The 27901-nt window shown below is 35.4% G+C and overlaps 2 protein-coding genes across 3 annotated transcripts; both read right to left on the bottom strand.

The window, feature by feature from the left end:
• Nucleotides 1-230: 230 nt before the first annotated feature.
• LOC149880549 (uncharacterized) lies at nt 231-27624 on the bottom strand. 2 transcript variants are annotated; one of them, XM_090068157.1, is made up of 5 exons: nt 24909-27624; nt 1452-5714; nt 1131-1196; nt 813-869; nt 231-656 (listed from the first exon to the last, which is right to left on the bottom strand). In XM_090068157.1, the coding sequence occupies exons 2-5, from the start codon at nt 4471-4473 to the stop codon at nt 337-339; spliced, it is 3465 nt and encodes a 1154-aa protein (XP_089924283.1). In that variant the 5' UTR covers nt 4474-5714; nt 24909-27624; the 3' UTR covers nt 231-336. The 2 variants fall into 2 exon arrangements, with proteins under 2 accessions (XP_089924283.1, XP_089924284.1); XM_090068158.1 differs by lacking the exon at nt 24909-27624 and adding an exon at nt 8136-8196 and having other exon boundaries at nt 1452-4502.
• On the bottom strand, nt 20287-21395 carry LOC149880550 (uncharacterized). Its single transcript, XM_090068161.1, has 3 exons — nt 21118-21395; nt 20802-20858; nt 20287-20639 (listed from the first exon to the last, which is right to left on the bottom strand). The coding sequence occupies exons 1-3, from the start codon at nt 21224-21226 to the stop codon at nt 20320-20322; spliced, it is 486 nt and encodes a 161-aa protein (XP_089924287.1). The 5' UTR covers nt 21227-21395; the 3' UTR covers nt 20287-20319.
• Nucleotides 27625-27901: the final 277 nt, after the last annotated feature.

The raw sequence follows: 27901 nt of genomic DNA, 5'->3' as shown, positions 1-27901 counted from the left end.
ATGGTTGGAGCAGTTTTCCTTTTTTAAATTTCACTTATGCAGTTTAACATCACAGAAAATATTAATTTGCTTTTTAACAAACTCTTAAAAACATCAGAAATAATTCTAAATGCAACTCTATTAAAAGTGTTAACAGAATAACAAAACGACTTTTTTTTTTTTTAAAGATAAAAAAAGTTTGAACTATCTTTAAATAAGAAATGTGAGAACAGTTTAACAGAACTTCTTGTTTATTATGTATTTAGCAAAACAGATAAATATATTTGCAAAAGCATAGAGAAAACAAACTACACAAAAGGCCCATCTTTATTGCCAAACTGAACAAACTTTTCTAAACTACATAAACGGTCTCACTATATTGCCATATTGAACAAACTTTTCTAAACTACCCTCTTTTTGAATTTTTAGCTTCATGTTTTTAATTTTGTCTTTAATATGGCTTCGGTAGGAGTACTTTTGCAAGACATGAATGAGCTTGTCACTGCTATGATTTGCCAAGATGCCAAGGTAATCTTTGTACGAGCAACTTGAGCTTACATCTGTAAACACGTCTTGCAAGATGTATGCCAACACTAAAGCTGCACATCGAGGAAAACTTCTGGTGTTGAACCATTCGTTGTGGCCAGGGCAGGCATTCAGCTTTTCAACTATTTCATCTAAAATTTTACAAACTCAAGTCATAACACAAAGAGATTAAATCGAATATTCATTTGGTTCTGAAGCATGACAAGATTAATTTTGTTTTTTTATTTGTTTTTTTTGTTGACCTTATTGTTTGCACTGATAGCAACAACTGGTTTTTGAAAGATTACCTAATTGGCATTGGCTAACTTCTGCTTTGTTTTCCTTTGTTCTTGGCTGAGTTGATCCTGAAATAAAATAAAACCATGTTCATTTTTCTAATTCATAAAAAAACCATCAACAGTTTCTAAGTGTTAGAGATAATAACAAGCTGTGCATGATTTCTAACGGTGATGTTTCTAACTTCATCATTAGAAATCGGGTAGACACAACTTTCTAAAAGTGCACTTAGCAATGATGGCTAGTTTTTGTTAACAGTTAACCATCTGAAATTGTGCAAGAAGAGGTTTGTGTTTATATATGTTTGTATAAATTAGGTTTTACATTACCGATGTGTTCTTCAGTGAAAGATGGCATTTCCAACTTGATTTTTTTTCTTCTTGGATCTTTTACTTCTAAAACATAATCAGTTTTAGTATCATTCACTTGTATAAACATTTAAGCAATCACAGAATTAGTCCTGCAACAAATACATACACACTTCTGTGTTGTTTTTTTTGTTTTTTTTTTTGTTTTTTTTATTGTTTTTCTTTTTTTTTTTTTTTTACAGCTTTAACAATAACAATAGGGCAAGGAGTTAATTTGGGCATTTTTATTTTTTGAAAGCGTGTTGAGATTTGCATAAAAATCAAAAATCAAAAAGAATTTACCTCTGGATGTACAAGCAAGACTTTGGCTAAATAGACTACCAACAGATTGAACAGCACCAGGTGAGGGCTGTTTTTCAAGAACAGTACCAGCCTGTTGGACTGGAACAGCTGAAAGAAACAAACTGGGTTTGGCCATCGTTTGCTGACGAGCAACAAGATTAGGAGCCAGAGGAACAGAAAAGACCTCTTTTGAAGGATTAAAAACAACTTGCAGAGAAGGAGCAACATGAACAGGTTTGGCAACCACTTGCTTATGAGAAGGTTCAAGAAGAGCAGGTTCAAGAAGAGCAGGTTCAAGAAGAGCAGGTTCAAGAAGAGCAGGTTCAAGAAGAGCAGCTTCAGGAGGAGCATGGAAAACACGTGTGACAGCCATTAGATTATCTTGCTGTGAAGCAACATTAGACACTGTTTCCAGCAGAACAGAAAAGACCTCTTTTGAAGGACTGAAAGCAACTTGTTGAGCAGGAGCAGCAGAAACAAGTTTGGCAACCACTTGCTCACTAAAGTAAACTGGAGAAAGTTGTGCATGGTGTTCAATAAAATCCGGTTCATCAGGAAATAATGTTAATGCAAGAGGAGAACAAGCTGTGCCGACAGGAACAGCTAGAGTCTGATCTACATCCATACAAACAGCTTGTTCATTAGGAACTAGTTGTGCAGGAGCAGGGGATAGTTCAAGAACTGGACCAGCGATTGTTTGTTCAGAAGGAACAGACGAAACAGGAGTTGAGGTAGGTTCACACAAGAAATCTACAACATGTTCGTTGCTGTCCTCTAAAGGAGCATTGTTTTCTACAGCTGGAGAAAATAGAACCACTGTGGTACAACCGAAAGTAGCAGCACATTCTTCAGAGTCAGAACCGGAGTCTGAATCTTCCTCAAAAATGTCCTCAACATCATGAAAACCGTACTCCTCTGCATTAGTTCGGAGCCAGTCCATCACATCCTTCTCCTCCTTTGGTGGTCTCTCAGACTTTTCAACAGTCAAAGACTCTATGACTCCGAAGGACTGTCCGATGCCCAGGGCAAAGCGCAACTCCTCTGCAGCGTTCCACTGGGACACATAAAAGCTATCCATTGTGTGTCTGCTGTGCTTCATGTAGAGTGTAGCAAACCGCTCGCGATCTTCTTTGCTGTTGTTGGCAAAGTAAGTGGCTATCGAACCGCGAATGCAAGTGGCAGTAAGACGCTTCATGGGAATGTTTACTTGGCTTTTTCTGAAGCAGGACGTCTGGCTAGAGGTGATAGCAGAGGAACCCATCTGGTAAACAGGCACTCTAGTTGCACCGAGTGTCACACCTTCGTCTTTGTTGGCTCTCACCGAAGGAAAAAGGGGCCTGTAGCAGTCGCTCAACTCCAAAACAGTCTTGGTGTCTGCAGCCATGTAGTGAGAGTCGTTGACGAGAAGGTCTCTGTATCTCAGCAAATAAATATCGATCAACACATTCAAGTCGTTCGGCACTAGAATGTTTTTGGCTCCGTACTTGTATGCTGTTTTGTAGCGCTCTTGCACAATGCAATATCCACACTCACTCTTCTCAGCAGCCATGTAGTCTCTAATGTTTAAAAGAGCAATGTTAGATTTTCTTAAACTGTTAATTACAGTGACAGAGAGCAGAAGATGGTTTCGTAGAGACACAGCATTGTCTCTAGTCGGTGTAAGAGACGGCTTTCTAATCGATTCCACTAAGTCTCTTACGTATGCAGACTTGCCATATTCGGTCAGCAAACTGACATTGATGATGTTGATGCTTTTTCTTCTTTTCACAAGGCTCCTCCTCAAAGAACGAAAGGGCCTCAGCACTTTTCGCAACTCATCCACCTTGCAGCGCAAACGTCGGATGGCCTCATGAGAAAGTCCGAAATAGACGTTCCTGGCTTCACTGAAACGAAACAGGAGACAAAGGGAGACAAGGCGGTTGTACAACGTGTGACAAGACATGGCTTTTGTTTGGTCAAGTTCACTCAGCTTGGAATTGAGCTGAATTTTCTTAAAGTGCAAGGAGAAGTATCTATCCTCCAAAACATTGGAATTGGTGAGGGCGTTTGGGTGCAGCGTCAACGTGCTGTCACAACAAGTCAATATTTCCACAACTGCATTTTTGTAGATCTTTGCTTGTGACCAAGTGTTGTTGTTGGCTACCACAAGCCACTTTTCAAAGTCTCTGAAGAGCTCATCTGCTGACTGGTAATAAAAGTGAAAAGCATCTTTGTCCAACTGAAACAAGAGTCTCTTTTCTTCGGTCAAGACATAGGAGCTGGAAACCAAGTGCTCTAAGGAATCGAAATCAGAGTCAAGGACGGATTCGGTTTTCAGCTCTTTGTTTTCTACAGAGGTGCAGTGGTTTGCAGAAGGAGCCTCGGACGAACCAGCAACTGGTGAGGGCAAGCTTAAAAGAGGATCAGAGGAAAGAACCGGAGAAGAAAAAGACGAGGAAGGCCCAGGAGCAGAGGATGCAGAGCCTGATGCAGACGCTTGTTCAGCTACTGGCTTAATACCAAAGAAGGCAGGTCGAATAAATTGAGGGACATAGAGCTTCTCGTTGTCGTATCGCTTTGCCTCTGCAATCTTTTGTTTGATCGTCTTGGAATCGTAGAAATGAGTCTCTTTCAAGTGTATGTCCAGTCGGTCGTAATACTTCCAACATTGCAAACAGGGGTAAGGTTTTGGACAGCCGGACTTGCGTTCGAGACGAGCATGCTGAAACTTCCTGACCATTGCAGAGTAAAAGATGGAAGCTTCATCCAAAGTCCAAGAATGATCTTTTTTAGTCAAGTGTCTTTTAATGCTTGTGGACGAATGTTTGCACAAAGGCATCGGACAGCTAACAGCGTACCTCTTCTTGGTACCATAGAAAGGTACAACCCTGTTTACGGACCCACACGCTGCAACTAATGCGGCCCTGACTTTGTTTTTGAGCTTTAAGCCTCTCTGTTCTTGTGACTGCTTTCTTTTCTTTTGTTTTGCTTTAGAGTTCGGAGAAGGGGCAACAACAGTGTTGTTTTCTTGTGAAGAAGACATGTTCAGGTGTTTGTTTGCAACGGTTTATGCTAAAAAAAAAGAAAACAGTTAGTGAGAGTTTTTTTCTTCTGCCTGCATCCAATCCTGGAATGTTTACAACTGCAGGGAAGAGCTGTGTTTTTTCGAATCCTCTGCAAAAGAGAAAAAAAGAAAGAAAAGAGAGCAACAAGAAGAAACAAAGTTTCCACTAGCAAATGAAAAAGAATGAGAGCAACTAGCATTACATGCATGGTGGCAGCAGTGATTGCTATTATGAGAAGGAGAATGAGAAAAAAAAAAAAAAAAAAAAAGAAAAGAAACAAATAAATAAAGAGATGGAGTTTGAGAGGATCTCGCAACCATATGACTCAAAGAAAGAAACTGTGTTGAAAAAAGGCAAGAGAGGGCAAATAGAACTTGCTAACAAGGACAAATGACAGACATAACTACAACAGTAACAACTCTCATTGCAAGCATAATAACAACAGCATCAGCATCACTGACTCAGAGAGTGTTGACAAAACAAAACAGATTAAAAAAACAAGCAATGTGGCTGAACAGTAACAACAATCATTGCATGTATAACAACAACAACAGCATCAGCATCAGCATCACTGACTCAGAGAGTGTTGGCAAAACAAAACAGATTAAAAAAACAAGCAATGTGGCTGAACAGTAACAACAATCATTGCATGTATAACAACAACAACAACAAAAACAGCAACAGCATCAGCAACAGCATCACTGACTCAGAGGGTATTGATAAAAAAACAAACAAATGAAAAAACAAAACAAAAAACAAATGAAAAAACAAATGAAAAAACAAAACAAGCAAAGTGGGTGAACAGAAACAACTCTCATTGCAAGCATAATAACAACAACAGCATCAGCATCAGCACCACTGACTCAGAGAGTGTTGACAAAACAAAATAGATAATAAACAAGCATATTGGGTGAACAGTAACAACTCTCATTGCAAGCATAATAACAACAACAGCATCAGCATCAGCATCACTGACTCAGAGAGTATTAATAAAATAAAATAGATTATAAACAAACAAAGTGGGTGAACAGTAACAGCTCTCATTGAAAGCATAATAACAACAACAACAGCATCAGCAACAGCATCACTGACTCAGAGGATATTGATAAAACAAACAAACAAACAAACAAAAAAAAACAAACAAAACAAGCAAAGTGGCTGAACAGTAACAGCTATCATTGCAAGTAAAATAACAACAACAGCATCAGCAACATCATCACTGACTCAGAGAGTGGTGATAAAATAAAACAGATTAAAAAACAAGCAAAGTGGCTGAACAGTAACAACTATAAATACAAGTAAAATAACAAAAGCAGCAACAGCATCACTAACTCACAGGGTGTTGATAAAAATAAAAAAAAACAACAACAACAAACAAACAAAGCAAGCAAGCAAGCAAAGTGGGTGAACATTAACACTCATTGCAACTATAATAACACCAACAGCAACAGCATCAGTGACTCAAAGGGTGTTGATAAACAAAAACAAAAGCACAAACAAAACAAGCAAAGTGGGTGAACATTAACAACACTTATTGCAAGCATAATAACAACAACAGCATCAGCATCACTGACTCAGAGAGTGTTGATAAAACAAAATAGATTATAAACAAGCCAAGTTGGTGAACATAAACAAACACTCATTGCAACTGTAACAACAACAACAGCAACAGCATCACTGACACAAAGGATGTTGATAAACAAAAACAAAAGCACAAACAAAACAAGCAAAGTGGGTGAACATTAACAACACTTATTGCAAGCATAATAACAACAACAGCATCAGCATCACTGACTCAGAGAGTGTTGATAAAATAAAATAGATTATAAACATGCCAAGTTTGTGAACATTAACAAACACTCATTGCAACTATAACAACGACTACAGCAACAGCATCACTTACTCAGAGAGTGTTGAGAAAAAATAAACAAAAAAAAACAAAAACAAAACAGAAAACAAAAGTACAAGCCAAGTGGGGGAACATTAACAAACACTCATTGCAACTATAACAACAACAACAGCAACAGCATCACTTACTTAGAGGATATTGATAAAAAAAAAAAAAACAAACAAACAAACAAACAAAACAAGCAAAGTGCCTGAACAGTAACAGCTATCATTGCAAGTAAAATAACAACAACAACATCAGCAACATCATCACTGACTCAGAGAGTGGTGATAAAATAAAACAGATTAAAAAACAAGCAAAGTGGCTGAACAGTAACAACTATAAATACAAGTAAAATAACAGAAGCAGCAACAGCATCACTAACTCACAGGGTGTTGATAAAAAAAAAAAAAAAACAACAAACAAACAAAGCAAGCAAGCAAAGTGGGTGAACATTAACACTCATTGCAACTATAATAACACCAACAGCAACAGCATCAGTGACTCAAAGGGTGTTGATAAACAAAAACAAAAGCACAAACAAAACAAGCAAAGTGAATGAACATTAACAACACTTATTGCAAGCATAATAACAACAACAGCATCAGCATCACTGACTCAGAGAGTGTTGATAAAACAAAATAGATTATAAACAAGCCAAGTTGGTGAACATAAACAAACACTCATTGCAACTGTAACAACAACAACAGCAACAGCATCACTGACACAAAGGGTGTTGATAAACAAAAACAAAAACACAAGCAAAGTGGGTGAACATTAACAAACACTCATTGCAACTATAACAACAACAACAGCAACAGCATCACTGGCTCAAAGGGTGTTGATAAAATAAAGAAATAAAAACAAAACAAGCAAAGTGGGTGAACAGTAACAACTCCCATTGCAAGCATAATAACGACAACAGCATCAGCAACACCATCACTGACTCAGAGAGTGTTGATAAAATAAAATAGATTATAAACAAGCCAAGTTGGTGAACATTAACAAACACTCATTGCAACTATAACAACGACTACAGCAACAGCATCACTTACTCAGAGAGTGTTGAGAAAAAAAAACAAAACAAAAAGAACAAAAAACAAAACAGAAAACAAAAATACAAGCCAAGTGGGGGAACATTAACAAACACTCATTGCAGCTATAACAACAACAACAGCAACACCATCACTTACTCAGAGAGTGTTTATAAATAAAACAAAAAAACAAAAAACAAAAAACAAAAATACAAGCCAAGTGGGTGATTACTAACAGCAGCAACAACAGTGTCTTTAGAAACAACAAACAAGTACAACAGCAACAACTGCTTTTACAGAGTATAACAATAACAACAACATGGCTGACACAAGTGTCAATGGCACTAACAACAACAAAAGGCTAGGAATAAAAACCTGTAGGCAAAAGGAGAGCTGCATTCAGACAAGATCGATTACAAAGAGGCTCTTCTTTAAGACAGAGGAGAAACTGCTTTTGAGGGACATAGGGACTTTTGTTGTTGCTGTTGTGCAGAAACCAACAAACTTTTATTGAACCGAATATAACCGAACATAACCGAAAGTCTTGTTTGCTTCTGTTTTGTGCCATCAAGAAGGGAAAACAAACGAAGCAAACGAAACAAACAAACAAACGAACGAACGAAACAAACAAAAAAAAATAAAATTAAATAAGTTAACAAACAAACAAACAAACAAGCAAACAAACAAAAACAAATAAGAAAAACAGAAAACGCAGTACCGAAACCTCGCCATTTTTTATCCTTCCTCAAGCTTTCTCTGGGCGCCAAAGACCGAGAAAGTTGAGCAAACGTGACGTTGAGGGGGGGAGGGGGGGTACTTAAGGACAGCAGACCGACCAATGGCACGCTTAGGAGAGACCCACGTGAATGCTACATTTTCTTTCTATGTACGCTGGATCCGCTCAATGTCTGGAATTTCCAGCATTCACGTGTCATCACTCCAGCCACCAGATTGGCCCACACTTTGCACACTTTCAAGACTAGAAACTCACTTGTGCTCAATTTGAGCAAAAAAAAAAGCTAAGTCTCGCATGGCACGACAACTTTTAGAAAAGCAAACAAAGGCAAACGAAGAAAAAACAAAAACAAATAAACAAAAACAAAACCGAAAAGGGAGAGAGAGAGTGAGTCGACTCATTTCTCTCGACTGCCTTAAACGAGAAGTCTAAAACGTTTAAAAGTTGAAAACTAAGTTTTTTAAATGAACTGCACCGAAAAAACTTTACGACAGTTTAGCTGGTTAAAAACGCAGAGGAAAATATTTTATAAAACTTAAGCGTTCTAGAGATGTCCTTTTTTGTTTTTGTTTTTTTTTTTTATATTTTGGTTCGTTTCTGGTTTGTTTTTTTTTTTTAAATTCTAGCGATCGGGCATGTTTGAACGGTTTCATCAACCTGTTGGCGCACGTGCTCTAAAGCTAGACCTTTGATTGCTTTTGTTGTTGAGAATTGAGAATGTCCGAGCAGGTTTTTTTATCGATTTCATCGCTTGTGGCGAGGCAAATTCAAAACGCTTTTTGGACGAAAGAAAAAAGATTAAAGGAAAAAGTGAAGAAAAAAAATTATAAATAAATAAGATAATAAAAACAAAAACAAAACAAGAGGTTATGTGTCATAAACATTTTTTTTCTCACGCGATGACGTCTAGTTTTGTTACAGTAATTAAAATATGGTATCAAGTTTGTAATTTCTATCTTATTTTTAGTTACGGATAATTGCCAATTATGTCACGTTTAGGATACACAACGCTGTTTTCTTAATAGCAATATGATACAAGCAAGTTATAAAAAAAAAGCGTTCGCTCGATCTGCCTTAGTCAGTTGAACAAAAAGAAATTTTCACAACATATGATTGATTTGGTTGTCCTAGCAAGCTGTTTTAGCAAACGGCTAGAGGTTGCAACTGTTGTTCATTGAAAACGAAAAATCTAGCGTCAGCAAGAAATTTTTGAATACATAATGTACACAAAAGTGGCACTAACAAATGAAAATGTAAAAAAAAATTGTTTACCTTGATGCCAGACTCGCAGAGATGTTGTCGCTCGTTGCTATCGACTGCGAACAGCTTTGTTGTTTTTCGAAGTGCCTCTTCATTCTACTTATAGCCGAAGTTTTGGCTTCGAAAAAAAATACGAACGTCGTTAAGCTCAACGAGCTGCTTTAATTGTTGTTCGTGCGAAAACGAAATGCTTAAAAACGGATAAAAGTGTTGGCGTAATTACACTTTTTGACCGCGATGCAGTTTGTCAACTCTAGCGTACTTTTTTGGCTCGTGGAGCAAAAGCCTCATGATAATAGCAAAGGCTTAAAATGTCTTAACATGTCAGCAAACGTTTATGACTTCTCGTCTAAGGCAGTTTAGCAAAATCAGTCGACTCACTCTTTCTCCCTTTTCTGTTTTGTTTTTGTTTTTGTTTGTGTTTTTGTTTTTCTTTGTTCGTCTTAGTTTAAAATATAAAGAATTCGAAAGGAAGGTTGTTGCTTTGTTTGCTTATTAAAAGTTGTCGCCAGTTGTGAGACTAAGTTTTGTATTTGTTTAATTTTTAAAATATCGAGGAAAATATTTTAGGACATCGCATTCTAAAGGTGCCTTTTTAATAAAACATCTAACGATTTAGCTTTTAACGTTATGCTCAAAAGAATGCCCGTTTCGGTTTCTTTTTTCTTTTTTCTTTTTTTTTTTTCCTTTGTTTCAGTTGGGCAGAGTGCTCATTTGAGCAGCCCGCCCATGATCCAAAATTATGACTTTTCTACGAGATACTTTTCATGGACTGTTGTAATTTCAGCAGACCAACACAGTGACTAGTTGGTAGTGTGTGTTAGTTCCGCCTTTATCCACGGTTGAGCGGACCTGTTCGAGTACTCGAACATTGGGTTTTACTAACAATTTTATCGCTTGTGGCCAGGAAAGCAAAACTTTACGTTTTTGTCTTTTGCATTCTAAAGGTGTCTTTTTAATAAAACCTCTAACGATTTAGCTTTTAACGTTATGCTTAAAAGAATGCCCGTTTCGGTTTCTTTTTTTTTTTTCTGTTTGTTTTTGTTTTTGTTTTTTTTTCAATTTGGCATTCTAAGGGTGTCATTATAACAACATCTAACGATTAAGCGTTTAATGTTGTGCTCAAAATAAAAAAAGTGCCTTTTATATCTCTCAATGGTCTCCAACCATAAAACTGCCGACCAATCGCAACGATTAAACAGCCGACCAATGGCAGCTCAATAGTCTCCAAACATGAAACTGCCGACCAATGGCAGCTCAGTGGTTTGAGAAGTGAGATCATTCGATTTCCTTTTATTATCTCCAGTTTGAACTAGTGCTTGGCTTGTGGTGCAGAAACTAAAACTTCCCGCTTTTGTATTTTGTTTTGAATTTCTTTGCTTTGAGATTTTTAATCGATCGATAGGTTTAGGAGAAAAGAAGAAACCCCTCTGACGAAGTCTTGGCTTTTTTAAAAACGCTCAAATTTTGGCAAATAAATCTCATACGAAACGCTACTTTGATGTCAAGCTTTCGTTACTCCCTACTCCCTTCTAGCGGAGGGCGGCAAAAAGGTATTGCATCCTAGAGCTAAAAGGGAGGAGGGAAGCAAGTTTTTTTTTCGTTTTGTTTTCTTTTTTATGTTTTTTTGTTTTTTTGAGAGGGGAGAGTTAGAGGGTAAGGGGGTTAGGATTAGAGGGGGTTGGGGTTACGGTTTGGAAACCTGGGGACGAGGATATCAAGCAGGAGTTTAGTGTTAAGGTTAAAGGGCCCACGAGGGGCGTCCTTCAATTGTAAAATGCCTTTAGACGCACGTGTCTAGTCGTCTCTTTGCATCGACCTAGAGGAGTTTTCTGATAGATCTTGCGCTTTGGGCTCAGTTAATCGGTCTGTATCCATTGTAAACACGGTCTCTGCCGTTAGAAAATCGTTAACCAGGCGTTTGTGAGCTTTAACAACCATCCCTTTGAGTTTAAAACGAACGTTTCTTCAAAAGCCACTCGAGATGGAGGTACTCACGGAGGTTTGTTACGGTAACAACCCTGTGGTTTGCCATCTTCTTTCTTTCCGCAGCGTCGCAAACGCATCGGCCGGTCTCTTAGGTGACGAAAAAACGTCTGATCTCTCGACTGGAATGCTTAACGTACTAATATTAGTAGAGTTAGTACTAAGAGTTGCATCTGGCCGCCGTAATTTTCTTCGATGATGTCTTGAAAATTTCGTGACGTCGTTTTCAAAGCTCTAGGGTCGATTTTAACCTTCGACCTTAAAGTCGATTTTAGCCTTCGGTGTGGCTCTGTACAACTTTTGCGGTGAAAAAGCTTGCGCTTAGTCTACAGTTGTATTTAGCCGACAGACGCTGGCAACGCAGAAACAGAATGACTCTTGGGCGGCGCAAACCGAGCGTTCAGCAAATTTCTAGCATTTTACGTCAAAGCGGACAATCTGCACGACAATTAAAGCTAACTTTCTCGTTGCAACAGTTAGTCACTGGACGTTGGACGAGTGTGTACAGCTGTTTTGCGTCGAAAGCCGTCCGGTGGCCGGATGCGACTCTTCTATTCACTCGAAAATCAGAACCTGGCCATCAGTCGTGTATCACCATCGAATGCTTAATGTAGTGATTTCTCGAAACGACAAAAGCTTGTAAAACAAACAGCTTCGCTGTACTGTTGCCTAATATGTTAACGGATGGCCAGGAACAACCTTGGTCAGTAATGAATGAGTTCGTTTTTCCATTCGAGGCACTAATTACTGCAGTTTTAAAAGTCACCTAAAGTATAAGCTCATCTCTCCATTCAAGAAAAACAAGCATCAGAGTTTCGGAAAGTTTGCATGCACGACACCACCATCGATGATACTTAAGGTGGTAGAGCACAAAAAAGACACTTTTCATGAAAGATTTAAAAAATAGTTTTAAAAATATGCAGAAATGCTTCACTAAGAGAAATGAAATGTTTTTGCAAAAAAAAAAATTTGAAAAACTTTACCAAAAACCCATAATGGCGCAAAAACAGTGTAAATGAAGATCTAATTCTTATGTTTTCAAAACACGTTAACTTGAGTTAGACTTAAGAACCATTAATTAAACTTTGCAGATCTGTTAATGAACTTATTTTATTCCATTTAACAGATAGAATTTTAATTAGTCCTTTTATATGTAAAGATATGACCTATTTTTTAAGATAAGTTAAATTTAGTACGATTTACAAGCAGTGTAAAGAAGTTAAAACTAAAAATAATGAGTTTTAAAAACAATTAAATAAAATCTATCTGTCAAATGAATTCTAATGTTGTTAGGAATATGTCCTGAAAATTTCAGAACAAAAGCTTTATTCAATCAGAAAAAATCATGTTTTGAAATCTTGATAAAATATGAAAAACTCAACTTGCAGAAAAAACAAAAATAAGTACAAAATAAAGAAAAACAAAATTCTCAAAATTCAAATTTCTTTAAAAGCAAAGTTGATAAATAAACAATAAAAAGCATGATAGACACAACAAAAAGACAAATTAGCTTGCAATTTTGCTCAACGTATATAATAAAAGAGGGTATGTTTGTGGTTGCTATGGCGTTGCTAAGGTAAATAATTTTGCAAATGTAGGTTTTTAACACATTTCCAAAAATAGTTTCAGTTTCATACTAACATCAAAAGAAAGAGGATAAAATTTTAAATAAGATGAATGAAAAATTTTTTTTTTCATATTTTGATCAAATATTTGTATTTTAATTGTGCTCTACCACCTTAAACAAACAGAAAATGAATTGCAAAACAGAACCACTGAATTGCAAAACATAACAACGGACAGCTTGTAAAAAGCATGGTGATGAGCTTCTTCAATCCAATCAAGGAACCAAGCATCACAGTTTCGGCAATGGTGCATGTGCAAATCAGCAAACTGTGATACTTAATCAAACAACTTCACTGTTTTGCTTAGTTTAAGAACGGATGGCTAAGAACAAACTCGTTAGTGAGTATGAAGTCATCTCTTCATTCAAGGAATTAATAATCAGAGTTTTAGAAGTCTCTTACGTGCGATACTACTATCAACGGTACTTAATCAAACAGCCTCTCAGAATGGCCTAGTTTGAGAACGGAAGGCTAGGAACAACCTTAGTAGTGGGTCATCAGTTCAACTTTTCATTCAAGGAATTAAGCATCTAAAATCTGAAAAATAAAAAAAAGAGCTCTTTGTTAGAAGTTCTTATTTTTATTTTTCCTCAACTTCTATTTCTTTTCTTTTTTTCTTTTTTTTTTTAAATGATAGCTTTTCTTTTTTTTTTTTATCTATTTTGTTCGTTTAAATTAATATAACAGGCGTTTTAGGTCGTTTCTGTAACATTATTTAACACTTTAAATTGTAATAAATATTTGAACAGAAGAAAATCCTTTTCGTAACGTTAAAATGTCATAAGGACATTTCATCTTTACCAAATACGCTTGTAAAAATAGTCTCACTTTTAAAGTTTGTTGTATATGTCTTTTAATTTAGTGAATCGCAATTTGGATTTTCTTAGGCGCACATCTACTTCAGTTGCTTTTTCTTAAGGAAAGGTCACCAGAGTTTTTTTACACAGCTCCTGCAGCATAATCTTTAACAAAATACTCTTTTGAAAAGTTTTACATTGAAATAAACAAAAGCCATTTGCGTAAATAGAGATAAATTAGAGAATAAAAAGTGCATAAACGCCTCGCTACTTTGATGAAGAAGAAACGGATGACTAGATGCAACTTTTTAATTTCGTGTGCTATCTCTTTCGATTAAGGTACTTTTTGAATATTTTTTCAAAGAAATGTTAGCGTAGTTTTCCTTTTTTAAATTTAAATCATGTTTAAAGGTAGTTTTTGAATGTTTTTTCAAAGAAATGTTAGCGTAGTTTTCCTTTTTTAAATTTAAATCATGTTTAAAGGTAGTTTTTGAATGTTTTTTCAAAGAAATGTTAGCGTAGTTTTCATCTATTAAATCTAAATCATGTTTAAAGGTAGTTTTCGAATATTTTTTCAAAGAAAAGTTAGCGTAGTTTTGCTCTTTTAGATCTAGCTTATGTTTAAGGTAGTTTTTAAATATTTCTTTAAAGAAAAGTTAGCATAGTTTTCCTCTTTTGGATATAGCTTATGTTTAAGGTAGTTTTTAAATATTTTTTTAAAGAAAAGTTAGCGTAGTTTTCCTCTTTTAGATCTAGCTTATAATTCAGGTAGTTTTTGAATATTTTTTCAAATAAAAATTAGCAAAGTATAGTTTATTTAGCATGACATCACAAAATACTAATCTCAAAAAGGCAAGATAAAGTATAAGATAAACGTAAAATAAGATATAGATGAAACAAATGTTAGGCTGCATAAAATCAAAAACTGCATTGCCTATCATAAACACAAATGTCTAGTGAGAGCTTTTAAAGTTCGTTCTTTTCGTCTTTTAATTTGGTGAATCGCGATTTGAGTTTTCTAAGGCGCACATGTCTTTCAGTTGCTTTTTTCTTAAGGAAAGGTCGCCAGAGTTTTTTTACGCAGCTCCTGCAGCATAATCTTTAACAAAATACTCTTTTGTATATCATTACATAGAAATAAACAAAAACCATTTGCGTAAACAGAGATAATATAGTACGCAAAAGTGCATAAAAAGCCTCGCTACTTTGCTATAGAAGAAGTGGATGACTAGATACAACTTTGTAAATTCGTGTACTATCTCAATGGATTAAGGTATTTTTCGAAAGTTTTTTAAAAGCATAAATAGCGTAGTCTTCCTCTTTTAAATCTAGCTTATGTCTAAGGCAGTTTTTGAATAGATTTTCAAAGAAAGGTTAGCGTAGTTTTCCACTTTTAAGTTTAGCTTATGTAGCTTGACAAAACAACACACAAAAAGACAAGATAAAATATCAGATAAACGTAAAATAAAATATAAATGAAACTAAAGTTAGGCTGCATAAAAAACAAACAACTTAATAATCTACTAGACATGTTTAAGTTGAATTAAGTAAAGTCCTTTGCGCAAATTTGGGTAAATAAGAGAATAAAAATCCATAAAAAGCCTTGATACTTTGCTGAAGAAGAAGATGACTATATGCAACTTTTTAAAATCGTGAGCTATCTATATCGATTTAGGTCCTTTTTGAGAACTTTTCAAAGAAAGGTTAGCGTAGTTTTCTTCTTTTAACATTAGCTTATGTAGCTTGACATCACAGAACACAAAACTAACAAAGGCAAGACAAAATATAAGGTAAACGCAATATAAAATATAGATGAAACTAAAGTTAGGCTGCATAAAATAAACGGGTAACAATACTCTTCTATGTATGTTTACATTGAGTTAAATAAAATCCTTTGCGCAAATATAGGTATGTTAGAGAATAAAAGTGCATAAAAAGCCTCAGTACTTTGCTGTAGAAGAAGTGGATGAGTAGATACAATTTTTTAAATTTGTGTGCTATCTCTATCGAATAAGGTAGTTTTCGAGAGTTTTTTCAAAGCAAAATTAGCGTAGTGTTCCTCTTTTAAATCTAGATTATCTCAAAAATAGATTTCGAATAGTTTTTCAAAGAAAGATTAGCGCAGCTTTCCTCTTTTAACATTAGCTAATGTAGCTTGACATCACAGAACACAAAAAGATAAAATAAAATATAAGACAAACGTAAAATGAAAAATAGATGTAGCTAAAGTTAGGCTGCATAAAAAACCAACAACATAATAATCTACTAGGCATGTTTAAATTGAATTAAATAAAATCCTTTGCGCAAAAATAGGTATGTTAGAGAGTAAAAGTGCATAGAAAGCCTCGCTACTTTGCTGTGAAAGGAGTGAATGACTAGATACAACTTTTTAAAATCCTGTGCTATCTCTATCGATTAAGGTAGTTTTCGAAAGTTTTTTCAAAGCAAAAATAGTGTAGTCTTCCTCTTTTAAATCTAGATTATGTCAAAGGTAGTTTTTGAACAGCTTTTCAAAGAAAGGTTAGCGTAGCTTTTCTCTTTTAAGTTTAGCTTATGTAGCTTGACATCACAAAACACAAAACTCAAAAAGACAAAATAAAATATAAGATAAACGTAAAATAAAATATAGATGAAGCTAAAGTTAGACTGCATAAAAAAACAACAACGTAATAATCTACTAGAATCTAATAAAATAAAAGTTAATCGTAAAATAAAATGTAGGTGAAATGAATGTTAGGCTGCATAAAAGAAAAAAAAAATCATAGCATAATAATCTTCTATATATGTTTGGATTGAACTAAATGAATTCCTTTGCGTAAATATAAGCAAACTAGTGAGAAAAAGTGCATAAAGAGCCTCGCTTCTTTGCTGCAGAAGAAGTGGATGAATATATGCAATTTTTTAAAATCCTGTGCTATCTCTATCGATTAAGGTAGTTTTCGAAAGTTTTTTCAAAGCAAAAATAGTGTAGTCTTCCTCTTTTAAATCTAGATTATGTCAAAGGTAGTTTTTGAACAGCTTTTCAAAGAAAGGTTAGCGTAGCTTTTCTCTTTTAAGTTTAGCTTATGTAGCTTGACATCACAAAACACAAAACTCAAAAAGACAAAATAAAATATAAGATAAACGTAAAATAAAATATAGATGAAGCTAAAGTTAGACTGCATAAAAAAACAACAACGTAATAATCTACTAGAATCTAATAAAATAAAAGTTAATCGTAAAATAAAATGTAGGTGAAATGAATGTTAGGCTGCATAAAAGAAAAAAAAAATCATAGCATAATAATCTTCTATATATGTTTGGATTGAACTAAATGAATTCCTTTGCGTAAATATAAGCAAACTAGTGAGAAAAAGTGCATAAAGAGCCTCGCTTCTTTGCTGCAGAAGAAGTGGATGAATATATGCAATTTTTTAAAATCGTGTGCTATCTCTATCGATAAGGTAGTTTTCGAAAGTTTTTTCAAAGTAAAAATAGTGTAGTTTTCCCCTTTTAAATCTAGCTTTTGTCTAGGGTAGTTTATGAATAGATTTTCAAAGAAAGGTTAGCGTAGTATTCCACTTTTAAGTTTAGCTTAAGTTGCTTGGCATCACAAAACACAAAACTCAAAAAGAAAAGATAAAATATATGATAAACCTAAAACATAATATAGATGAAACTAAAGTTAGGCTGCATAAAAAACCAACAACATAATAATCAACTAAGCATGTTTAAATTGAATTAAATAAAATCCTTTGCGCAAATGTAGGTATGTTAGAGAGTAAAAGTGCATGAAAAGCCTCGCTACTTTGTTAAAGGTAGTTTTTGAATAGTTTTTCAAAGCAAGTTTAGCGTAGTTTTCCTCTTTTATGTTTAGACTATGTAGCTTGACATCACAAAACACAAAGCTCAAAAAGGCAAGATAAAATATAAGTTAATCGTAAAATATAGATGAAATAAAGTTTAGACTGCATAAAAAACCAACAACATAATAATCTACTAGGCATGTTTAAGTGGAATTATATAATGTCCTTTGCGCAAATATAGGAAAGTTAGAGTAAAAATACATAAAAAGCCTCGATACTTTGCTGAAGAAGAAGATGACTATATGCAACTTTTTAAAATTGTGAGCTATCTATATCGATTTAGGTCCTTTTTGAGTACTTTTTCAAAGAAAAGTTAGCGCAGTTTTTCCCCTTTTAAGATTAGATTATGAAGCTTGACATAACAAAACACAAAACTAACAAAGGCAAGATAAAATATAAGGTAAACGCAATATAAAATATAGATGAAACTAAAGTTAGGCTGCATAAAATAAACGGGTAACAATACTCTTCTATGTATGTTTACATTGAGTTAAATAAAATCCTTTGCGCAAATATAGGTATGTTAGAGAATAAAAGTGCATAAAAAGCCTCAGTACTTTGCTGTAGAAGAAGTGGATGAGTAGATACAATTTTTTAAATTTGTGTGCTATCTCTATCGAATAAGGTAGTTTTCGAGAGTTTTTTCAAAGCAAAATTTGCGTAGTGTTCCTCTTTTAAATCTAGATTATCTCAAAAATAGATTTCGAATAGTTTTTCAAAGAAAGGTTAGCGCAGCTTTCCTCTTTTAACATTAGCTTATGCAGCTTGACATCACAGAACACAAAAAGATAAAATAAAATATAAGACAAACGTAAAATGAAAAATAGATGTAGCTAAAGTTAGGCTGCATAAAAAACCAACAACATAATAATCTACTAGGCATGTTTAAATTGAATTAAATAAAACCCTCTGCGCAAATATAGGTATGCTAGAGAGTAAAAAGGCATAAAAAGCCTCGCTACTTTGTTAAAGGTAGTTTTTGAATAGTTTTTCAAAGACAGGTTAGCGTAAATTTCCTCTTTAAAGTTTAGCTTATGTAGCTTGACATCACAAAATATAAAACTCAAAAAGACAAGATAAAATATAAGATAAACGCAAAATAAAATATAGATGAAACTTAAGTTAGGCTGCATACAAAACCAATAACATAATATTCTACTAGTTATGTTTAAACTGAATTAAATAAAATCCTTTACGCAAATATAGGTAAGTTAGAGAGTAAAAGTGCATAAAAAGCTTTACTTTGCTGAAGAAGAAGATGAATAGATGCAACTTTTTAAATTCGTGAGCTATCTCTATCGGTGTAAGGTAGTTTTTGAATAATTTTTCAAAGAAAAGTTAGCCTAGTTTTCTTCTTTTAAGTTTAAATTATGTAGCTTGACATCACAAAATACAAAACTCAAAAAGTCAAGATAAAATATAAGATAAACGCAAAATAAAATATAGATGAAACTAAAGTTAGGCTGCATACAAAACCAACAACATAATATTCTGCTAGAAAAGTTAGCCTAGTTTCCTTCTTTTAAGTTTAGATTATGTAGCTTGACATCACAAAACACAAAAAGGCAAGATAAAATACAAGGTAAACGTAAAATAAAAGTTAGGTTGCATAAATACAAAAACTGCATTGCCAAAAATAGAATTTGTTGTCTAGAAAGACCTTTTAAACTTTGTTTCTTTCGTTTTTTGACTTAGTGAATCGCGATCTGGTTTTTCTTAGGCGCGCTTGTTTCTTAGTTGTTTTTTTTTTGTAAAGAAACTTTATTCAGACGTTTTTTTTACGCAACTCCTTTAACATTATTTTTAACAAAGTATTCTTTTATACGTGTTTACATTGAAATAAAACCCTTTGCGTAAATAGAGATAAATTAGAGAGCAAAAGTACATAAAAAGCCTCGCTACTTTGCAGAAGAAGAATTGGATGGCAAGATTCGTGTGCTTTCTCTTTCGTTTAAGGTACTTCTTGAATATTTTTTCAAAGAAAAGTTAGCGTAGTTTTCCTCTTTTAAGTTTAGCTTACGCAGCTTGACATCACAAAACGCAAAAACCAATAAGGCATGATAAAATACAAGATAAACGTAAAATAAAATAGAAGTGAAACAAAAGTTAGACTGCATAAAAAAAAAACAACAAAAAAAAAACATAATATACTTCTATGTATGTTTACATTGAACTAAATAAAATCCTTTGTGTAAATATATGAAAAAATAGAGAGTAAGAGTTCATAAAAAAGCCTCGCTATTTTGCTGAAGAAGAAATGGATGTCTAGATCTTTTAAAATAAGGAACTTTTTGATTTCTTTTTCCGAAAAATGGTTGGAGCAGTTTTCCTTTTTTAAATTTCACTTATGCAGTTTAACATCACAGGAAATATTATTTTGCTTTTTAACAAACTCTTAAAAACATCAGAAGTAACTCTAAATGCAACTCTATTAAAGGTTTTCACAGAATAACAAAACGACTTCTTTTTTTTTTTTTTTAAAGATAAAAAAAAGTTTGAACTATCTTTAAATAAGAAATGTGAGAACAGTTTAACAGAACTTCTTGTTTATTATGTCTTTAGCGAAACAGATAAAAATATTTGCAAAAGCGTAGATAAAACAAACTACACAAAAGGCCCATCTTTATTGCCAAACTGAACAAACTTATCTAAACTACATAAATGGTCTCACGATATTGCCATACTGAAAAAACTTTTCTAAACTACCCTCTTTTTGAATTTTTAGCTTCATGTTTTTAATTTTGTCTTTAATATGGCTTTGGTAGGAGTACTTTTGCAAGACATGAATGAGCTTGTCACTGCTATGATTTGCCAAGATGCCAAGGTAATCTTTGTACGAGCAACTTGAGCTTACATCTGTAAACACGTCTTGCAAGATGTATGCCAACACCAAAGCTGCACATCGAGGAAAACTTCTGGTGTTGAACCATTCGTTGTGGCCAGGGCAAGCATTCAGCTTTTCAACTATTTCATCTAAAATTTTACAAACTCAAGTCATAACACAAAGTGATTAAATCAAATATTTATTTGGTTCTGAAGTAAGACAAGATTTATTCTGTTTTTTTATTTATTTATTTATTTTTTGTTGACCTTATTGTTTGCACTGATAGCAATAACTGGTTTTTGAAAGATTACCTAATTGGCATTGGCTAACTTCTGCTTTGTTTTTCTTTGTTCTTGGCTGAGTTGATCCTGAAATAAAATAAAACCATGTTCATTTTTCTAATTCATAAAAACCATCAACAGTTTCTAAGTGTTAGAGATGATAACAAGCTGTGCATGATTTCTAACGGTGATGTTTCTAACTTCATCATTAGAAATCGGGTAGACACAACTTTCTAAAAGTGCACTTAGCAATGATGGCTAGTTTTTGTTAACAGCTAACCATCTGAAATTGTGCAAGAAGAGGTTTGTGTTTATATATCTTTGTATAAATTAGGTTTTACATTACCGATGAGTTCTTGAGTGAAAGATGGCATTTCCAACTTGATTTTTTTTCTTCTTGGATCTTTTACTTCTAAAACATAATCAGTTTTAGTATCATTCACTTGTATAAACATTTAAGCAATCACAGAATTAGTCCTGCAACAAATACATACACACTTCTGTGTTGTTTTTTTGTTTTGTTTTGTTTTTTTTACAGCTTTAACAATAACAATAGGGCAAGGAGTTGATTTGGGCATTTTCATTTTTTAAAAGCGTGTTGAGATTTGCATAAAAATCAAAAATCAAAAAGAATTTACCTCTGGATGTACAAGCAAGACTTTGGCTAAACAGGCTACCAACAGATTGAACAGCATAAGGTGAGAGCTGCTTTGCAAGAACAGTACCAGCCTGTTGGACTGGAACAGCTGAAACTGAATCAGATGAAAGAAACAAACTGGGTTTGGCCAATGATTGCTGAAAAGCAACAAGGCTAGGAGTCAGAGGAACAGAAAAGACCTCTTTTGAAGGACAGAAAGCGACTTGCTGAGAAGGAGAAGCAGAAACAGGTTTGGCAACCACTTGCTCATTAAAGTAAACTGGAGAAAGTTTTGCATGGTGTTCAATAAAATCCGGTTCATCAGGAAATAATGTTAATGCAAGAGGAGAACAAGCTGTGCCAACAGGAACAGCTAGAGTCTGATCTACATCCATACAAACAGCTTGTTCATTAGGAACTAGTTGTGCAAGAGCAGGGGATAGTTCAAGAACCGGACCACCGATTGTTTGTTCAGATGGAACAGACGAAACAGGAGTTGAGGTAGGTTCACACAAGAAATCTACGGCATGGTCGTTGCTATCCTCTAAAGGAACATTGTTTTCTACAGCTGGAGCAAACGGAACCACTGTGGTACAGCTGAAAGTAGCAGCACATTCTTCAGAGTCAGAACCGGAGTCTAAATCTTCCTCAAAGATGTCCTCAACCTCATGAAAACCGTACTCCTCTGCATTAGTTTGGAGCCAGTCCATCACATCCTTCTCCTTCTTTGGTGGTCTCTCAGACTTTTCAACAGTCAAAGACTCTATGACTCCGAAGGACTGTCCGATGCCCAGGGCAAAGCGCAACTCCTCTGCAGCGTTCCACTGGGACACATAAAAGCTATCCATTGTGTTCCTGCTGTGCTTCATGTAGAGTGTAGCAAACCGCTCGCGGTCTTCTTTGCTGTTGTTGGCAAAGTAAGTGGCTATCGAACCGCGAATGCAAGTGGGAGTAAGACGCTTCATGGGAATGTTTACTTGGCTTTTTCTGAAGCAGGACGTCAGGCAAGAGGTGATAGCAGAGGAACCCATCTGGTAAACAGGCACTCTAGTTGCACCGAGTGTCACACATTCGTCTTTGTTGGGTCTCATCGATGGAAAAAGGGGCCTGTAGCAGTCGCTCAACTCCAAAACAGTCTTGGTGTCTGCAGCCATGTAGTGAGAGTCGTTGACAAGAAGGTCTCTGTATCTCAGCAAATAAATATCGATCAACACTTTCAAGTCGTTCGGCACTAGAATGTTTTTGGCTCCGTACTTGTATGCTGTTTTGTAGCGCTCTTGCACAATGCAATATCCACACTCACTCTTCTCAGCAGCCATGTAGTCTCTAATGTTTAAAAGAGCAATGTTAGATTTTCTTAAACTGTTAATTACAGTGACAGAGAGCAGAAGATGGTTTCGTAGAGACACAGCATTGTCTCTAGTCGGTGTAAGAGACGGCTTTCTAATCGATTCCACCAACTCTCTTACGTATGCAGACTTGCCATATTCGGTCAGCAAACTGACATTGATGATGTTGATGCATTTTTTGCTTTTCACAAGGCTCCTCCTCAAAGAACGAAAGGGCCTCAGCACTTTTTGTAACTCCTCCACCTTGCAGCGCAAACGTCGGATGGCCTCATGAGAAAGTCCGAAATAGACGTTCCTGGCTTCACTGAAACGAAACAGGAGACAAAGGTAGACGAGGCGGTTGTACAACGTGTGACAAGACATGGCTTTTGTTTGGTCAAGTTCACTCAGCTTGGAATTGAGCTGAATGTTTTTAAAGTGCATGGAAAAGTATCTATCCTCCAAAACGTTGGAATTGGTGAGAGCGTTCGGGTGCAGCGTCAGCGTGCTGTCACAACATGTCAATATTTCAACAACTGCATTTTTGTAGATCTTTGCTTGTGACAAAGTGTTGTTGTTGGCTACCACAAGCCACTTTTCAAAATCTCTGAAGAGCTCATCTGCTGACTGGTAATAAAAGTGAAAAGCATCTTTGTCCAGCTGAAACAAAAGTCTCTTATCTTCTGTCAAGACGGAGGAGTTGGAAACCAAGTGCTTTAAGGAATTAAAATCAGAGTCTAGGACGGATTCGGTTTTCAGCTCTTTGTTTTCTACAGAGGTGCAGTGGTTTGCAGAAGGAGCCTCGGACGAACCAGCAACTGATGAGGGCAAGCTTAAAAGAGGATCAGAGGAAAGAACCGGAGAAGAAAAAGACGAGGAAGGCCCAGGAGCAGAGGATGCAGAGCCTGATGCAGACGCTTGTTCAGCTACTGGCTTAATACCAAAGAAGGCAGGTTGAATAAATTGGGGGACATAGAGCTTCTCGTTGTCGTATCGCTTTGCCTCTGCAATCTTTTGTTTGATCATCTTGGAATCGTAGAAATGAGTCTCTTTCAAGTGTATGTCCAGTCGGTCGTAATACTTCCAACATTGCAAACAGGGGTAAGGTTTTGGACAGCCGGACTTGCGTTCGAGACGAGCATGCTGAAACTTCCTGACCATTGCAGAGTAAAAGATGGAAGCTTCATCCAAAGTCCAAGAATGATCTTTTTTAGTCAAGTGTCTTTTAATGTTTGTGGACGAATGTTTGCACAAAGGCATCGGACAGCTAACAGCGTACCTCTTCTTGGTACCATAGAAAGGTACAACCCTGTTTACGGAGCCACACGCTGCAACTAATGCGGCCCTGACTTTGTTTTTGAGCTTTAAGTCTCTCTGTTCTTGTGACTGCTTTCTTTTCTTTTTTTTCGCTTTAGAGTTCAGAGAAGGGGCAACAACAGTGTTGTTTTCTTGTGAAGAAGACATGTTCAGGTGTTTGTTTGCAACGGTTTATGCTAAAAAAAGAAAACAGTTAGTGAGAGTTTTTTTCTTCTGCCTGCATCCCATCCTGGAATGTTCACAACTGCAGGGAAGAGCTGTGTTTTTTCGAACCCTCTGCAAAAGAGAAAGAAAAAAGAAAAGAGAGCGACAAGAAGAAACAAAGTTTCCACTAGCAAATGAAGAAGAATGAGAGCAACTAGCCTTACATGCATGGTGGCAGCAGTGATTGCTATTATGAGAAGGAGAATGAGAAAAAAAAAGAAAGAAACAAATAAATAAAGAGATGGAGTTTGAGAGGATCTCACAACCATATGACTCAAAGAAAGAAACTGTGTTGAAAAAAGGCAAGAGAGGGCAAATAGAACTTGCTAACAAGGACAAATGACAAACAAAACTACAACAGTAACAACTCTCATTGCAAGCATAATAACAACAGCATCAGCATCACTGACTCAGAGAGTGTTGACAAAACAAAACAGATTAAAAAAACAAACAATGTGGCTGAACAGTAACAACAATCATTGCAAGCATAATAACAACAACAGCATCAGCATCAGCATCACTGACTCAGAGAGTGTTGGCAAAACAAAACAGATTAAAAAAACAAGCAATGTGGCTGAACAGTAACAACAATCATTGCATGTATAACAACAACAACAACAAAAACAGCAACAGCATCAGCAACAGCATCACTGACTCAGAGGGTATTGATAAAAAAACAAACAAAACCAAAAACAAAAAAAAAAACAAATAAAAAGACAAATGAAAAAACAAAACAAGCAAAGTGGATGAACAGAAACAACTCTCATTGCAAGCATAATAACAACAACAGCATCAGCATCAGCACCACTGACTCAGAGAGTCTTGACAAAATAAAATAGATAATAAACAAGCATATTGGGTGAACAGTAACAGCTCTCATTGAAAGCATAATAACAACAACAGCATCAGCAACAGCATCACTGACTCAGAGGATATTGATAAAACAAACAAACAAACAAACAAAAAAAAAACAAACAAAAAAAGCAAAGTGGCTGAACAGTAACAGCTATCATTGCAAGTAAAATAACAACAACAGCATCAGCAACATCATCACTGACTCAGAGAGTGGTGATAAATTAAAACAGATTAAAAAACAAGCAAAGTGGCTGAACAGTAACAACTATAAATACAAGTAAAATAACAAAAGCAGCAACAGCATCACTAACTCACAGGGTGTTGATAAAAAAAAACAAAAAAAAACAACAAACAAACAAATAAAGCAAGCACAGTGGGTGAACATTAACACTCATTGCAACTATAATAATACCAACAGCAACAGCATCAGTGACTCAAAGGGTGTTGATAAACAAAAACAAAAGCACAAACAAAACAAGCAAAGTGGGTGAAGATTAACAACACTTATTGCAAGCATAATAACAACAACAGCATCAGCATCACTGACTCAGAGAGTGTTGATAAAATAAAACAGATTATAAACATGCCAAGTTTGTGAACATTAACAAACACTCATTGCAACTATAACAACGACTACAGCAACAGCATCACTTACTCAGAGAGTGTTGAGAAAAAAAAAACAAAAAAAACAAAAACAAAACAAAACAGAAAACAAAAGTACAAGCCAAGTGGGGGAACATTAACAAACACTCATTGCAACTATAACAACAACAACAGCAACAGCATCACTTACTCAGAGGATATTGATAAAAAAAAACAAACAAACAAACAAACAAACAAAACAAGCAAAGTGCCTGAACAGTAACAGCTATCATTGCAAGTAAAATAACAACAACAGCATCAGCAACATCATCACTGACTCAGAGAGTGGTGATAAAATAAAACAGATTAAAAAACAAGCAAAGTGGCTGAACAGTAAAAAAACAAAATAACAAAGTAAAATAACAAAAGCAGCAACAGCATCACTAACTCACAGCGTGTTGATAAAAAAAAAAAAAAAAAAAACAACAAACAAACAAAGCAAGCAAGCAAAGTGGGTGAACATTAACACTCATTGCAACTATAATAAGAACAACAGCAACAGCATCACTGACACAAAGGGTGTTGATAAACAAAAACAAAAGCACAAGCAAAACAAGCAAAGTGGGTGAACATTAACAACACTCATTGCAACTATAACAACAACAACAGCAACAGCATCACTGGCTCAAAGGGTGTTGATAAAATAAAGAAATAAAAACAAAACAAGCAAAGTGGGTGAACAGTAACAACTCCCATTGCAAGCATAATAACGACAACAGCAACAGCAACACCATCACTGACTCAGAGAGTGTTGATAAAATAAAACAGATTATAAACAAGCCAAGTTGGTGAACATTAACAAACACTCATTGCAACTGTAACAACAACAACAGCAACAGCATCACTGACACAAAGGGTGTTGATAAACAAAAACAAAAGCACAAGCAAAACAAGCAAAGTGGGTGAACATTAAGAAACACTCATTGCAACTATAACAACAACAACAGCAACAGCATCACTGGCTCAAAGGGTGTTGATAAAATAAAGAAATAAAAACAAAAAAAGCAAAATGGGTGAGCAGTAACAACTCCCATTGCAAGCATAATAACGACAACAGCAACAGCAACACCATCACTGACTCAGAGAGTGTTGATAAAATAAAATAGACTATAAACATGCCAAGTTGGTGAACATTAACAAACACTCATTGCAACTATAACAACGACTACAGCAACAGCATCACTTACTCAGAGAGTGTTGAGAAAAACAAAAAAACAAAAAAAAAAACAAAACAAAACAGAAAACAAAAATACAAGCCAAGTGGGGGAACATTAACAAACACTCATTGCAGCTATAACAACAACAACAGCAACACCATCACTTACTCAGAGAGTGTTTATAAATAAAACAAAAAAACAAAAAACAAAAAACAAAAATACAAGCCAAGTGGGTGATTACTAACAGCAGCAACAGCAGTGTCTTTAGAAACAACAAACAAGTACAACAGCAACAACTGCTTTTACAGAGTATAACAATAACAACAACATGGCTGACACAAGTGTCAATGGCACTAACAACAACAAAAGGCTAGGAATAAAAACCTGTAGGCAAAAGGAGAGCTGCATTCAGACAAGATCGATTACAAAGAGGCTCTTCTTTAAGACAGAGGAGAAACTGCTTTTGAGGGACAGAGGGACTTTTGTTGTTGCTGTTGTGCAGAAACCAACAAACTTTTATTGAACCGAATATAACCGAACATAACCGAAAGTCTTGTTTGCTTCTGTTTTGTGCCATCAAGAAGGGAAAACAAACGAAGCAAACGAAACAAACAAACAAACGAACGAACGAAACAAACAAAAAAAAATAAAATTAAATAAGTTAACAAACAAACAAACAAACAAGCAAACAAACAAAAACAAATAAGAAAAACAGAAAACGCAGTACCGAAACCTCGCCATTTTTTATCCTTCCTCAAGCTTTCTCTGGGCGCCAAAGACCGAGAAAGTTGAGCAAACGTGACGTTGAGGGGGGGAGGGGGGGTACTTAAGGACAGCAGACCGACCAATGGCACGCTTAGGAGAGACCCACGTGAATGCTACATTTTCTTTCTATGTACGCTGGATCCGCTCAATGTCTGGAATTTCCAGCATTCACGTGTCATCACTCCAGCCACCAGATTGGCCCACACTTTGCACACTTTCAAGACT

Source organism: Hydra viridissima, unplaced genomic scaffold, assembly GCF_058129835.1.
Source record: "Hydra viridissima isolate aposymbiotic clone 2 unplaced genomic scaffold, HvirCarnegie_v1 scaffold_12, whole genome shotgun sequence".
Lineage (NCBI taxonomy): Eukaryota > Metazoa > Cnidaria > Hydrozoa > Anthoathecata > Hydridae > Hydra > Hydra viridissima.
This window is presented reverse-complemented; position numbering and strand designations above follow the sequence as displayed.